This window comes from Mauremys mutica, chromosome 25 (assembly GCF_020497125.1).
Source record: "Mauremys mutica isolate MM-2020 ecotype Southern chromosome 25, ASM2049712v1, whole genome shotgun sequence".
In the NCBI taxonomy this organism is placed as follows: domain Eukaryota; kingdom Metazoa; phylum Chordata; order Testudines; family Geoemydidae; genus Mauremys; species Mauremys mutica.
Window position 1 is genome coordinate 15,445,606 of NC_059096.1, and position 16,061 is coordinate 15,461,666.

General features: G+C 46.7%; 1 protein-coding gene across 9 annotated transcripts in view; it reads right to left on the minus strand.

Annotated features, from left to right (window-relative positions):
* The window catches only part of LRRC37A (leucine rich repeat containing 37A), a 55,064-nt gene that overhangs the window by 25,361 nt on the left and 13,642 nt on the right, over positions 1-16,061 (minus strand). For 8 of the 9 annotated variants that reach the window (XM_044999185.1, XM_044999186.1, XM_044999187.1 and 5 more), the window contains 3 exons: positions 12,242-12,313; positions 11,720-11,800; positions 7,438-7,509 (listed from right to left, as the gene is read on the minus strand). In XM_044999185.1, the coding sequence (XP_044855120.1) occupies positions 7,438-7,509; positions 11,720-11,800; positions 12,242-12,313 (225 nt within the window). Of the gene's footprint in view, positions 1-7,437; positions 7,510-11,719; positions 11,801-12,241; positions 12,314-13,443; positions 13,648-16,061 lie in introns of those variants that run through there. The other variant, XM_044999188.1, reaches the window with a different exon arrangement.

Below are 16,061 nucleotides of genomic sequence, written 5' to 3' on the forward strand. Positions count from 1 at the left end.
TAACCAGAGCTGTGTTCTTAACTGATGTGGTTAAAGCGGCACTGGGTCAGGAGCAGATGCTCTTAGTTTGGTTTGAGTGCCTTATTGTGGTTTAGTATAATCCATTTTTAGAGGAATAATCTCTACTTAGCTGCTCTTAAACCACAATCAGAGCATCAAATTTGCTCTGGTTTAATGGGTTTAGAAACACACCTTCAGTTAAACCAGTGCCCCTTTGTGTATAGACAAGGCATGATTCAAGGAAACAGTTTGTTTCCTCATAGACCACTCCAGCCAAGGAGCAAAAGACCCACAAGGTGTCCGAGAAGGCCTCAAATTCAATTCCCAGAAGGAGGGAAAGTCTGAGGAGGAGGAGAAAGAGTAGCTATTTTATCTACGTGGAGGCTAACAGCCACCATAGCACCTGAGTGCTTCCTCTATGCCACTGAATAAACCCACCCAACTCCCTGGAGAGGTATCAGATCTATTAGCAGGTGGGGAACTGAGGCACAGAGAGAGGAAGTGACTTGTGTAGCCTCCCACAGGAAGTCTGTGGCAGAGCTGAGAACAGAAGCGATGTCTCCTACATCTCCTACATCCCACCCAGTGCAGGGCCTTACTGCCAGGATCCCCCTTCCTCTCTCAGAGGGCTCTCTCACAGTTAAGCAAAGGAGAAGGAAATGATTTTCCCAAATCCACTCTCACAAGATGAATGGCCAACCCCAACTGGTAAAATCCATAAGAAATGTAAAGAACAGCCTGTATTTTATCCAAGAAAGAGTTGAAAAGATCACTAAGAATTGTCTCCTAATTCAGACTCTGGTCAAAAGAATGTTCATGGAAGTAAAAGAAACAGTCACAGGGTTGGAGAGAAAATGGTGCCAGAGATGCTGAAGATAGTGTGTGGCAAGCATGACTCTGTTACTGTTACTAGAAGCAGCAGGACAGATCCACGGCTGGAGTAACAGGCATAGTTCCATAGATATCACAGACTCCAAGGCCAGAAGGGACCATTGTGATCATCGAGTCTGACCTCCTGCACAACCCAGGCCATTGAACTTCCCCAAAATAATCCCTAGAGCTGGTCTGTTAGAAAAGCATCCAATATGGATTTAAAAATTGCCAGGTTGTAGAATACCCACCACCCTTGGTAAATTGTTCCAACAGTTAACTGTTCTCACTGTCAAAAATGTACACCTTATTTCCAGTCTGAATTTGTCTGTCTTCAAGTTCCAGCCATTGGCACATGTTATGCCTTTCTTTGCTTCATTGGCGCTAGAGCAGCTGAGAATCTGTCACACTAATGTTACTAGACCAGTGGTTTCCAAACTTTAACAGCCCACAAACCCCTTTCACTAAATTATGAAATCTCATGAACCCTCTCCTAAAAATGAATATTTCCCCGGATTTAAGTTTAAATTTCCTCAGTGTGATGGATGCGCTTGCTTTGCTCTCCATAGCTCTTGGAAGTCCAGAACCACTGGAGAAAGATAAAGTCTCAGGTCTGGTTCTGTATTTGGTTTTCAGATGTGCATACGAGGAAGATGCTTTCTCGCATAAGTATGTTGTTGAAAAAAGGTAACAAAACTGCAGCAGCTTTTTCTGCCAGAAGGGGATACTCGTTTCTTAAACTCAGCCAAAAGTTGATCAATGACAGATTTCTGAAACTCCTTTTCAGTTCGTAATCACAGGAGATCTCAATCAATTTCTCTTTTTCCTCAGTGTTCAATATCTGTGTTGAGAAAGTATTATCAAAAGGGTTGCAAATCCAGTCATTATCGCCTGGCATAGCTGGAGAGTATTCCCTGAAAGTTGTGCAAAGTCCTTTTAGGTGTGCAATTATATTGGTTTTAGTGCACTGATCCAACTGAAGTTTATGTTCTGCCAGGAAGTCATGAAGATTACTGAAACACTCAGTTTGATTGTTTTCCAAACAACTTTCCCAGAACGGCAACTTCTTTATCATGGATTCAACTCGCTCTTGCACATTGAAAACTGTTATATTGAGACCTTGAAGAGATAAATTTAGGTCATTAATTCTTGAGAAAATATCTGCTAAATGAGCTAGGCTCTGGAGCCAGACATTATTTTCCATACAGCTGGCAAGGTGGAAAGGGTGGCTGTTGAAAAAAACTAGGATTTCCATTCTAAGCTCAAACAAGCGCACAAGGATTTTGCCCTGTGAAAGCCATCTAACTTCAGTATGGGTCAACAGAAAATTGTGTTTACTACCCATTTCTTCACAAAGTATGTGAAATATTCTGGAATTTGTTGGCTGTGATTTTATTAAATTCACCATTTTCACTGCATTGTCCAGCACTTCTTTCAGTCCCTCAGGCATGCGTTTTGTTGCGAGGGCTTGTCTATGGATGCTGCAATGAGCCAAGAGACTTTAAATGCAACCTTTTTTGTTCAAGCTACAAATCCAGTATACTTCCCCATCATTGATGTGGCCCCATCAGTGCAAATGCCTAGGCAACAAGACCAATCTATTTCCTTTTCTTGAAAATATGCATTAGTCAGATTGAAGATATCTTCTCCAGTTGTGCGTTCTTCCAATGGTTGGCAAAACAACAAGTCTTCAACCAGACCTTTGTTCACATAACGTACAAACAGTAGCAAAATAGCTAGATTAGCTACATCAGTTGATTCATCCAACTGTATAACATAATATGGACTCAAGTATCAGAGGGGTAGCTGTGTTAGTTTGGATCTGTAAAAGCAGCAAAGAGTCCTGTGGCACCTTATAGACTAACAGATGTATTGGAGCATGAGCTTTCGTGGGTGAATACCCACTTCGTCGGATGCATGATGAAAGCTCATGCTCCAATATGTCTGTTAGTCTATAAGAGCCACAGGACTCTTTGCTGATAATCTGGACTATTTTTCACTCTCCGAACAATTGTGGTCTCTACATTATTTGACATGTCATTAATTCTTTGTGACTATGTATTATTGGACAAAGGTACCATGTCAATCCTTTTTGCAGCCTTTTCTCCAAGCATGCAATGAACTACTTCTTTTATACATGGACCAATCAAGCTCCCTGCTAAGGTATGGGCTTCTGATGCTTTTGCTACCTGGTAGCTCACGCGGTATGACACTTCAGGTGCATTTTCATTATCAGTACTTGCTTTGGATATAAAACTGGTAATGTCACTTTTCTCAGCTAATTTTTACTTGAAAAAATCAACAGGCTTGTTGAGGTGTGCAGGATGCCTAGTTTCTAAATGGCGCCGAAGTAGAGAAGGTTTGAGGCTGCTGTTTGCTAGAACATCATCACAAATCACACACACTGGTTTTGGACATTCTTGATCACCAATGCATGTAAAGCCATATTTTATATAATCATCGTCATATTGTCTTTTCTTTGTAAGTGACTTTCCAGGACCATCATGCTCATTATTGGGGAGGAGAAGGATAGCTCAGTGGTTTCAGTACTGACCTGCTAAACCCAGGGTTGTGTGTTCAATCCTTGAGGGGGCCATTTAGGGATCTGGGGCAAAAATCTGGGGATTGGTCCTGCCCTGAGCAGGGAGTTAGACTAGATGAACTCCTGAGGTCCCTTCTAACCCTGATATTTTGTGGAGGAGGTTTAGGTTGGATATTAGGAAAAACTTTTTCACTCAGAGAGTGGTGAAGAACTGGAATGGGTTACCTAGGGAGGTGGTGGAATCTCCTTCCTTAGAGGTTTTTAAGGTCAGGCTTGAACAAAGCCCTGGCTGGGATGATTTAGTTGGGAATTGGTCCTGCTTTGAGCAGGGGGTTGGACTAGATGACCTCCTGAGGTCCCTTCCAGCCCTGATATTCTATGATTCATTAGACTTAGATTTTCCACAGTGTGAACTTGAGGAAACACTAGCTGATTCTTGCATCTTTACACTTTCCTTTTTCAGCCACTTGTCCATTGAACTTGTGTACAAAAGTTCTAATAAAAACAACACAGAGAGACTGCTAACAACCAACAAACTAGAAAATGAGAAGATTCACTCAAGTCTCACTGAAGCAAAACAGCCTTCCAGAGAGAATGATAATTACTGAGGCACCTTAACACTGCTACACGGGCTACAACGTGCTTCCTGCTGGTTTGGCTCGCAAACAGCTTTCCTTCCGCCACGAGCTCTGTCCCTAGGAGGGTGTCCTGGGAAGGACAAATTAGCTTGGACCCCCTCCCATGTACAGCATGGCCCCTGCTCACTCTGCCCTCCATAACAACGTCCCCTGTCTGACGAGGACAGGGGTCCAAGCTGCCACCTGCGTGCCTGGGGTCTCAGCTGCCGCCCTGACCACCACAGGGCTCAGGCTACTGGCTCCGCGCCGGGGTCTGGGCTGCCGGCTCCGCACTCCGTGGGGCTCCTGCTGCTGGACACTGTTGACCGCCCAGGTCAACTGAGCTCCACTGAGTTCGTGCTGCAGGTCCCGCTGACCGCTGGGGCTCGGGCTGCCAGCCCTGTGCGGAGCGCCGGGGTTCGGGCTGCTGGCTCCCCCGCTGACGGGGGCAGGGCTCGGCAGGGCCGGCTTTAGGAAGTGCAGGGCCCAATTCAAACAGTTTCAACGGGGCCCTGGCAGGGATGACTCACTTCGGCGGTGGGTCCTTCACTTGCTCCAGGTTTTCAGTGGTACTGAAGGACCCACTGCCGAAGTGCCCTCGAAGACCCAGAGTGAAGGATGCTGAAGACTGCCCTCTTAGGCGCGGGGCCCGATTCAGGGGAATTGGTGGAATAGGCCTAAAGCCGGCCCTGGGGCTTGGGCTGCCAGCCCAAACTGCCCGGCCCCGCTCTCCCTGGGGCTCGGGCTGCCAGCCCTGTGAGGAATGCCGGGGTTCAGGCTACCGGCTCCCCCACTGACGGGGGCAGGGCTCGGGCTGCCAGCCCAAACTGCCCGGCCCCGCTCTCCCTGGGGCTCGGGCTGCCAGCCCCGTGCAGAGTGCCGGGGTTCAGGCTATTGGCTCCCCCGCTGATGGGGGCAGGGTTCGGGCTGCCAGCCCTGCGAGGAATGCTGGGGTTTGGGCTACCAGCTCCCTGCTGACAGGGGCAGGGCTCAGGCTGCCAGCCCTGCAAGGAATGCCGGGGTTCAGGCTACCAGCTCCCCGCTGATGGGGGCAGGGCTCAGGCTGCCAGCCCCGTGCAGAGTGCCGGGGTTCAGGCTACCAGCTCCCCCGCTGACGGGGGCAGGGCTCAGGCTGCCAGCCCCAACTGCCCGGCTCCGATCTCCCTGGGGCTCGGGCTGTCTGCCCTGCAACTGGGCCTCCAATGCCCGGGGTTCTCTGGCCGCCATCAGAGAAATTTTTCTGGCAACCCCCCTGTAACGTTCTGCGAATGCCCAGGGGTTTGTGAACCCCAGTTTGGGAACCACTGTACTAGACCTATGATACACAGCCTGTATTTATACCTCTCTACTGTATTTTCCACTCCATGCATCTGATGAACTGGGTTTTAGCCCATGAAAGCTTATGCTCAAATAAATGTGTTAGTCTCTAAGGTGCCCCAAGGAGGACTCCTCGTTGTTTTTGCTGATACAGACGAACACGGCCACCACTCTGAAAGCAGCCAAAAGACTGACTTTGACTCAGCAGAATGGAGTGAGAAATGTGACTTGTATTGCATGTGACACTGTGTTCCGTCTGAACGCAGAAACTCCCCCCAAACACAAAGTACAAATCTTTTCCACTCAACCCTCGTGGACATGAAGATCCCTCTCCCCTGGCTGTAAGTGTGGAGTCCATAGGTAAGGGGCTGGGCGCATTACACATGGGAATGAAAAAAGAAATATGCAGTAAAATGACACTGACTCACATGCATGGAGCAATACAAAAAAATATGGGCCAAAGTGAAGGAAAACCCATTGCTTCAAGTTTCCTACACATCCTAGATGAATGAACAAAGTTCTGAAAATAGGAAAGGAAGATGATGAATCTGTTTCTATCCCAGGATACTGCGTGCTGCCGACTGAGAAAGGAATAAGAAATGCCACTGTGACAGAGCCTTGCCTATGGGAAAAAGGATGGTTCATTGATTAGGCTGCCAGTAGAGGAGACCTAGATTCAGTTCCTTGCTTTGCCACTGACTCTGTACATGACTGTGGCAGTCATTTATTCTCTCTCTGCCTCCTCTGTACAATGAGGCGACCAGTGCTGTTCACTGAGGGATAGCTCAGTGGTTTGAGCATTAGCTTGCTAAACTCAGGGTTATGAGCTCAATCCTTAAGAGGGGCCATTGGAGATTTAGTTGGGATTTGGTCCTGCTTTGAGCAGGGAGTTGGACTTGATGACCTCCTGAGGTCTCTTCCAACCCTATTAATCTATGAGTCTATCTCAGGGTGTGCAGATAAATGTGTGAGGGGAGCAGACATCATGGTAGTGGGAGCCATTTAAGTATCTTAGATAGACAGAGGCTGCCAAGAAATTTAGAGCTGTACATGTGAGTTTTTACTAACCCGTGTATAAATTATAAACAATAACCTTTTCCCAATAGCTTCCTGTACTGTCTGAATCAAGTTCCATGCAGTGAGAGCAAACAATTGGTATGATGCCATCTCTCAACAGCCACAGCAAAATGATATCCGTTAACAGGAGAAATGCACAGAATGGAAACCCATGATCTGTTTGTGCAGTGGAAGTAGATATCCCAGAGATAAAAGAACCTCTGCAAATAGGATGCCTGAATCCCTAGCCTGTGGGATTGTGGGAGCTGAAAATAGGGTGACCAGACAGCAAATGTGAAAAAATCGGGACGAGGGTGGGGGGTAATAGGAGCCTATATAAGAAAAAGACCCAAAAATCAGGACTGTCCCTATAAAATTGGGACATCTGGTCATCCTAGCTGAAAATGTTCAGGGTAATCATCAGCCAAGGACAACAGAAAGGTAGTTGTCATCTTATACCCCCTCAGTGCTTTGGGACTGTGATGTGGGGAGACTATGGTCACCAGAGCTCCTAGCATAAAATGCACTGACACAAGGAGGCGTCAATACAAAAACAGTAGCCAGCCAAGAACCCTGGTATGAAAACAAAACTAAAGGCAAAACTAATCAGCCACCCACCACACAGAGCAGCTTGTACTTCCCCTCATATTAACCCTCTGGAATCGTCAATAGCACCCAGACACCTATCTTTCAATCAGCCCAAGTAGAAAAAGCAGCATTCCCTTCTGCAGAGACCTCCTGTCAGTACAGAACTGACCTAGTCTCCAAGACCTGCTATGAAGTACCATCTTCAGCGGCAAGATCTCTGATCTCTTTGGGCCAGCCTGTTCATTTATAGCATGGCCTGTGTGGGGATGGAGTGGAATGACTCTGCCTCTACCTCTCTCTGCTCCCTTCAGTGTTATTTGTGCCAGTCCCTGTGCTCTGAGGACTGTAGGGGCTACTAGGGGGCCCATCCCATGCATGGGAGTAGAGAAACAGAGCCAAAGATCTGCTTTATAAATGAGGGTAACATTGAGTCAAGTCAATACTTACAGATATTTCAGTGAGGGCAATTCAAATAATGACGTGTCAGCAATGATTGACAATGGATTATGGCTTAGGACCCTGAAAAATCAATGAAACAGCACCAGAGCCGAGTGAGCTAAGAAAGTGTGTTGGCTAACAATGTTCATATACATCACTTAGGCTTTTTCCTCTTTTACTTATTTGTTTCTTCTGTACATTTGCCTGAAAATGAAACTATCACTGGGTTCAGGGGCAGCAGGGGGCACCCAGCACTTGGGGAAATCAGCCCACTTGTTTAGGTGCCTAATTATGGACCCTTGAACTTTACGCTAGCCACCTACTTCTAAACATTTTGGCCTTTTTTGGCTGCCTGTGGCGGTGGGGGTGGGGTCAGGGCCCTTTGACTTTTGCTGTGATTGCTTTTATGGCTGAGTTCCTTGCGGGGTAGTAAGAAACAACCTTGAATCCAGCCAGAGCAAAGATCGGTGTCTTTGCAGGACTTCTTCTGTGCTCAGGGGTGGAGAGGCAATACCCTGATCCAGGAGAAGGCAGGATAGCCTTGGTCTCCTTTGTCTTGTGCAGCCTCACCCCTGCTCCCCAAACAAGTTTTGTCTAGAATAAAAGCAGGGGTGAGGCAAGAGCTTCTTCCAAACCTTAGAGCAAAGGTCAGCGGCCTGTACCCATGTGCACATGCAGCATTCTACTCAGAGGCAGCAGCTCTCTGCACCAAAGCCCCTACACATCCAAGGCCAGATGGATGCCCTCCTCTGTGATGTTCTGTATCACCTGCAAGCATCTTGGGGAAAACATTCTGCCAGAGTCTCAGCCTTCCTCCATAGTACTACCTGCCTGTTGGCCAAGAAGGCCTGAGAGCTCAGTGCCCTCAGCATGTCCACTCTGCACAGATAAACCCCAGGGCTGAAGCTGAGACCGTGGGGGAGCATGGTGCGCATGGTTAGTGTGTGTGGTGCATGTGTACATGTGCTTTGTGCTTGCCTAGCTTATATATGGGTGCCTACAAATGGCATGTGTTTGTCATAGGGAGTAGCCTGCATGGGGGGGCGGGTATGTGTGTGTGTGAGAAGACTGCATATATGTGCACTCCTTCTCCCCCGGATACACAAATCCACGTACCTGGAAACCAAAAATCCATTCAGGTCCCATGAGATGTGCAGTGACCACTGTAGCAGTAGGAGATAGCTAAAGCTCAACGTAGGACAAAGGCAATGATGCTTTTCAAACCCTATAACTCACCCAAATCACAGTGAATTTCTACTGGACCCCCTGAGAGGCACATCTGGGACCTGGGACTTCCTTCCTGCTAGAGGGCAAGTTTCTAACCATTGAACATTAGAACTGTCCAAAAATTGTTGTACACATTGGACCTGATTCTGATGTAGATTAAGGAGGCCCTATGTAAATGCTACTTTATGCTGCCAGTGCCATGTAAAGGAGTCGATGAGAACAAGGCCCATATGTATGAATGGCAGAAGTGGGGTTTTTTCATGGTTTTTATACTCAAAAATGGCTGCATGGTTGTTGCTCAGATTTCCCCAAAGAATTCACTGTCAAGCTGAGAACCAATCAGCCTGAAAGATAAAAGCTTGTCTAAGTTCTAAGCATACGAGGAAGGCTTTTGGATGAACATTTAAAAGCTGGAACCCAATTCTGCAGTAAGGCATGACTTTGGGAGGGAATTCACAGATGCAGAATCAGGAAAGACACAGGGCCCTGGGCTAAGTTCCCGCTTGCGCAGCCGTGCAGGAACCCACCAAGGGCCGTGCACAACCCCAGGGCTGCAGTGCGGGAGGAGACACGCCTCTCCCTCCCAGCCCTGGGGCTGTGGCAGGGAGAGAGGAGGACTCCCCCCAGCTCCAGAGCTGCTCTAGCGGGGAGAGTCACCTCTCCCCCGGCCCCAGCCCCAGAGCTGCTATGGTGGGGAGCAATGTTCCCTCTAATGTGTGGGATTAATTTTGTTATGTGCACCGATATGGAGGTGATGTGTGGCCAAGGGGTTCGGAGTGTGGGAGGGGGCTCAGCGCTGGGGCAGAGGGTTGGAGTGTGTGTGGGGGGTAAATGCTCTGGGATGGGGCTGGGGATGAGGGTTTCAGGGTCTGGGAGAGGGCTCAAGGGTTTGGGCAGAGCACTGGGATGTGTGTAGGGGGTGAGGGCTCCAGCTGGGGGTGCAGACTCTGGCGTGGGATCGGGGATGAGGAGTTTAGGATGCAGGCTGCCCTGTGGCTGGGGCCAGAGGACTCCCCCGGCCCTCTCCCTGCCAGCAGCAGTGAGCTCTGGGGGAGGGGCCCCCCTCCCCATCTGCAGCACGGAGCTCCAGGGCTGGGGGAGAGGCCCACGGCAGCCCTGCATGCCCCAAATTTCTCCCCTCCCCAGTCCCTGCCCACCCCAATCTCTCTCCTTTCCAGGCTCCTGTGGCTGTGCAGCCCTTTATAGCCTGCTGCGCAGCTGCACAGCTTAGAGTGAACTTAGGCGGGGAGAGGCACCTCTCCCCCGGCCCCAGACCAGGTGCTACTGTGGGGAGAGAGGGCTGGGTGTAGTCCTCTCTCCCTGGCCCCACCCCAGAGCCCACACCCCAAACCCCTCATCCCCAGCCACACCCCAGAGGAGGCGCCCCCAGCTGGAGCCCTCACCCCCCACACCTCAACCCTCTGCTCCAGCCCTGAGCCCCCTCCCACAGTCCAAACTCCTCAGCCCCATCCTTGCCACACATCCCTCCATATTGGTGCACATAGCAAAATTCATTCCGCACATGGATGGGAAAAATTAGAGGGAACATTGGCCCTGGGTATATTCAGCTAAAGATCTAAAAAACAGAATGCTTCTCCTGGAAAATACACATTCTTCTATTTTCCTCCTCAGCTCATTTGCTTCCATCGTCCATGACTCTGATGTCACCTCTGACTCTGAACTCTCTGTCTTCCCCCATTTCCCCAGTTTGTAAACCTGCCTGTCCCCCAAGTATGCCATACATCTCCTGGGATTGTCCTCCACACCTCCATCTGATTTATTGCAACACTTCACATTCCGGCTTTGCAGTCTCCGATGAAAACAGAAAGCTGTAGCCTACCCCCTTGTATATATCAACCTAGGCCTCATCATGCTCAGTCTTCAAAGTCCAGTGGCTTTCTGCTTATTTCAGGATACAGTTCAAAACTGCCCTCTTTGCTTTTAAAAATGCTGCTTTGTAGAGCTGGTTGGAAAATTGGAGACGGGTTTTCCACAAAAAATGTCAGTGAAAACATAAATATTTGTTTTCATTGACGTTTTCTGTGGAAAAAATGGACTTTTTGTTGAAAATCTGAAGACCACAAAAATGAAAAGTTTTAGCCCAAAGCTGTTGAAAATAGATTTTTTTTTGTTTTGGTTACGTTTTTGGTTTTCTGATGAAATACTGGAATTTTGAGGAAAGCAGGCACCTTTCTTGAAAATTTCTTTCAGTCAAAAACACAATTTCCCATTGAAAAAACATTTTGATGGAACATTTCCAAGCTGCCCTACACCTTCAGCTTCCCTCAGCCTCTGGCCTGTCTCCATCCCATCCTTGCTTCCCCCACTTAGCCACTTGGGCCCTCTATCGCTTCCCAGGGCTGTTGGGGTGGCTGGCTGCCATGCAGCTTTTGACATCTGGGTCACATCCTCCATCTCTCCTCACTGACTCTCCTCATTCTTCCTTGGCCACCTCCAAGCTTCTCTCACCCTCTGCTGTTGTGTGGAGGTTGGGGCTACAGTCAGCCCTTCACCCTTGTTACAGGGGAGCTGTGGCAGCCTGTGGCAGCCACTGCAGAGTATAAAGTCACTCTGCACTGCACTGATGCTCTTTCTGAGAATGAGCTGAGCTCAACACGTTCTTGGAATTCAGCCATCCAGACTGAGGCCTTAAACATTGACCTGCCCCCAGGTGCTGAGGGCTATGAAATAAATGCTCATGCTGTAGGCAAGGGCTGAAGGCCCTGAGACTGGCAGTCCTTCTGCAACTCGTCTCCTAGGGAGCGGCTATTGCTCTCTTGTAGTTTTTGAGAGGGAGGGGATTTTTTCTCTATCCCTCCATCCTTCCTATCTTCTCGTGAGCACCCTTTTCCTTCTTCTGCGCTCCCACCTGGCACTGGCACAACCCTAGGCAGTGCCCATCCCCCCAGCAGGTTTGCTAGGAGCTCCCTGTGCTGTCTCACATGAGTCTGGCAGCATGTTGTGAGGAACCCCACTGGAGAACCAAAGATCCTGTAAAAAGATCCCACCCTCAAATAATCTCAATCTTATGCCCTGATATATTTTTCAACGTTGTTACACTTACAACTTCTGCAAAAACTGCATCCCATGCCAGGCCTGGAATGTCCCATAACGAAGCTCTGTAATGAGATTACCGCCAAGGTTTCTGGGAAAAGAAACAATTGTAGAAATAAATCCAGCCTGTTGGATAGGAATTTAGTAGTTAGCAATTTTGATTGGTAGGGAATATGTAAATCCCAGGTGTATTAGTGAGGAAATTCTGTTACTTTCTGCATTTGTTCAGCTCGTCAAATAGAGGAAGTGAAATGCACATGCGGTTGATCTCTTTATATTCCAGGATATAGTAAATCTTTAAGAAACAACCTCAGATAAATCTGTATATGGACAGCCACCTATAGGTGTCTCTCTAGCTATATATCAGCCTGTCTTCTAGTAGTATAACTTTAGTCACACTTATAAAGCTAATTGGGACAAAGTACTACCACTAGAATTGATTCTACCACTAGATAGGTTACATAGATGTAGACAGACTTCAGTAAACATTGCTTACTATACAGTACACTATAAAGTCAATTTTATAACTTACATATACTGCAAAAAAGGTAGAGGCTCAAATGCATGTTTCTCAATAAACAGAATTTTGTTGCAGGATAAATCCCTGTTAAAATAACAAATTGAGATTAAGGAAATATTAATTGCACTTGAACAATAACATTTACTTTCATTCACCTTGACACAAATGGCAAAGATTACATGTAGTTATGATTTCATTGGGTATTTCTATTCAATATCAGCTTGCATGAATGCATAACTGCTGATAACCCATGTGACTTAAAGCAACCAGGTCTTCAAGGACTAGGCCTGAGTGAAAGTTTTTATCTGAAACTTTTTTTGGCTGAAAAATGCAAATTTGGGTTGACTGAAACATTTTTGCTGGTTCAAAATGACGTTTTTGTTTGAATTGTACCTCAATTTTATTTTTAAAAAGGCTAATCTCAAAAATGAAACAATGTTTTGTTTTAGTGTGAACAAAATTTGTTCAGTTTGCTCAAAATTTAGAAAAAAATTATTTTCAGGCCAATTTGAAGTGATTCTCCCAGCCCCACCCCATTTTTCAGTTTGGCCAGAAAACAGAAAAGGTATTTGCACAGCTCTATTAAGGCCCTTATTCATCACTATTTCAGTTCAATTATTTCTATTTTGCTCTAATCTCAATGACCTCGCTGGCTTCCAATACACAAATGATTTAAAGTTTGACCTTCCTCCATGGGAACTGACTGTGCCTTTAAAGAGGCATAGGCTGGCACTTCTTAATCACCATACCAATGAGTAGCAAGTGACTCTTGCAATTATGTAGACAGGAGTTACATGAAGGGACTCCAATCACACAACGTCCCCACTTCTTTCTTTCCCTGCTTGTTGAAGCCAGGCGTAATATGATGAACAGTGCCTCCTCTCTTAGGCATAGTGGACTCACCTTGGGAGTTGCTATTGTTGCAAGTGATAAAGATTATATTTTCTCTTTTAAAAACGTCAGATACTATATACAATAAATTATGTTAAAATAATGCTACTGAGGTTTCAAACTCGAAAGTTTGAAAATACCAGAATTAAGGTTGCCTGTGAACCTTAATTCTGCGTCCTGGTGCATATGCATTATGTTTGTCTTTAATTACATGATCTGTTTTTTTTCTATAGGATCATGTCATTCAGTGCACAGGATGGATAGTGCTCAGTGAACAATCAGCGTTGTGTAGTGAATGAGGCTTTTGCCTGTAGGACCCATACCTCATTCGCTGCAGACACAGGTGCTGACTTGTGTTTTGCTGGTGTTTTTGCTGGTGAGTGCTCCTCTCCCCCCACGCAAGAGTCGGGCAGGGCCTCAGGGTGGAGGGGGCAGAAGAGGTCAAGCAGGGGTGGAGCAGGGGGGCCCCCACAAAAGATTAATCCCACCCTGCAAGTGCTGAGCACCCCCTATTTTTTTCGGTGGGTGCTTGATCCCTGGAGCACCCATGGAATCGGTGCCTATGGCTGCAGATGTTGGAAGATGTGTAGTGAGCAAGCAGGCAACTGCAGTAAAAGAAAGGGTGGCTTGTGGTTAATGTAGTTGAATGTCAAATTTAGAACAAGCCCATTTACATGCATAGCTTTTGCATGTTCAATTTTATATGTGGCATCTGCTGACTTTGGAGTGCTTCAGTTTTCAAGCTTGTGACAGGGTGGTCTGTCTCTTTAAGAGACTGTTTCCCATCCATGCCCAAATTTGGCATCTAAACCACATCCCACAGTGGACACATATGTCCTAGAGACCAAGCATGTGTGTCACTTATTAAAAAAAAAAAAAAAAGTGCTCTAGACCAATCAAAGTAAAATAAAATAGACTCCCCTCAATGAGAAAAGAAACAAAAATACCAAGTCCACACTCAGTAAAGATGACTATAAATAACAACATAAGGATCTGAACACAAAGTAATATTAGAGTCCTGAGCCTACTCCAAGTTAGTAAGCCGCCGCCTTCTTCAGAGGTTTTTGCTTTTTCTCCCCTAAGGGCTCAGGTACCTATTTGCTAAACTGGTGAACCTGTTAATCTGGCTGTGCTTGGCTAACATAGCTCTTCTGGTCATTAGCAGCCTGGCAACCACCAAGAGTAGCTTTTAGAGAGGTATATGTATTTGCCTATTTGTCCTTTTCCTAGTATTCTGGGGAGGGTCCAAGGAAGAGGGAGTGCTGCAGTAATTAACCAAAAGAAAAAAGTAAACAAAAGCAAAATTTGCTACCTTTATACTTTGCTGGTATCATGTTCACTCATTCATACTACACGACACGGGAAGACCCAGCACGGGAAAAAATTGAATCTAAAAGGAAAAAACCCTCCCACATCAAAAAAGTTTTTAAAGAGACAGACCACTCTGTTACAAACCCTCACGTGTTTTTAACAAGAATTTATGTGTGAAATTTCCTAGGTGTTTTTTTTAAAAGAAAAATGGGGGAAAAATTAATATAGTATCTTCATTATTTGCCAGGACAGCATAAGAATCCCCCAAATGAATCAAGGATCATGCACGCCTTGAAATAATTGATCAAATAAGACAGACCTCCTGCAGAGCCCTGATCTCACACATTTCCCTTGGGAATGCCATTTTTGGGAGGAGCAAACCCACTCCCTCCAATAGGACAATGTGGGCAAATCTCCATGAAGAAATCCTCATGGAGATTTCCGCACAAAAACATCTCTCCTGCAGCCTTTCACATGGGAAGGGGCACTGTAGGTCCCTCGCTTTGACTTTGCATCTGCTTGCTGTTGAAACCATTCAGGATCCCAGGAACAGAGTAAACAGCTAGAGCAGATGAGCTGGAAAGCAGATAAGATCCTAATCTCAGGCTTTATCTTCACTGCAAAATAGCTCTCCCGTGTAAAACCCTAGTGAAGACAAGGCACGGGCAGTTTTACCTTGATGTAGCTGTTTTTACCTTAACTGTAGCTAGTTGAGATTAACCCTATACGCCTCACCTGGGGTTGTCCTCAGCTACAGTGAGTTAAAAGCTACTGTATCTTGTCTCCACTAAGAATTTACATCAGGATAGCTATTGCGATTTAGTTATCTTGACATAAAAACACCTGTTTTCGCAATGAAGATATAGCCTCAGGCAAATGGACTGAAATAGAAAAGAGAAATAAAATTCTGTAAAACAAGGCAGATGCTGCTGAAACCCAGCATTGTCTCTGTTATGAGGGCATATCTACACTACAGCCTACTGACATATATTAGGTCGACTTACAGCCACTGCAGTAATTACTGATGTGGCTGATGCCCACACTACCCTCCTTCTGTCATCAGTGCACATCCTCACCAGGAGAGCCTCCCCCGACTGAGGAGGGGCAGTGTGGGGGGCTGAGAGCCAGGGATCTCTGCTCTTTGCAGCTCCCTGCCTGGCTTGCAGCTCCCTGCTTCCACCTGGGCTTCTCGCCTCCAGGATGGCAGTCTAGGATCAGGGGTGGGGGAGGCAGCCAGGCTGGAGCCCATCTGGGAGTGGGGAGCCAGGGGCAGCCAGTCTCTAGCTGCCAGGTTTTCTTGTCAATTTCACAGCTCCAGCATGGAGTTGTGAAATTGACAAGACAGCCAACAGCCCATGTAAGTAAGGCAATGTCTACACAGACACTGCCTCACCCTAACCACACCAACATAAGCCTTATACCTCTCATGGAGGTGGAGTTATGATGTCAGTGTAGTATGGCACTTGTAGTAACAAGGCTGTAGCATGTACAATGACATACTTAGGTTGACGTACGCTGGCTTACATTGATCTAATTGTGTAGTGTAGACCAGACCTGAGTTGTCCCCAAGGTCCCAGCTTTAAAACCATTAATTGCTTTAAAATAACCCAAAGGAGCACTGCCAATAGCA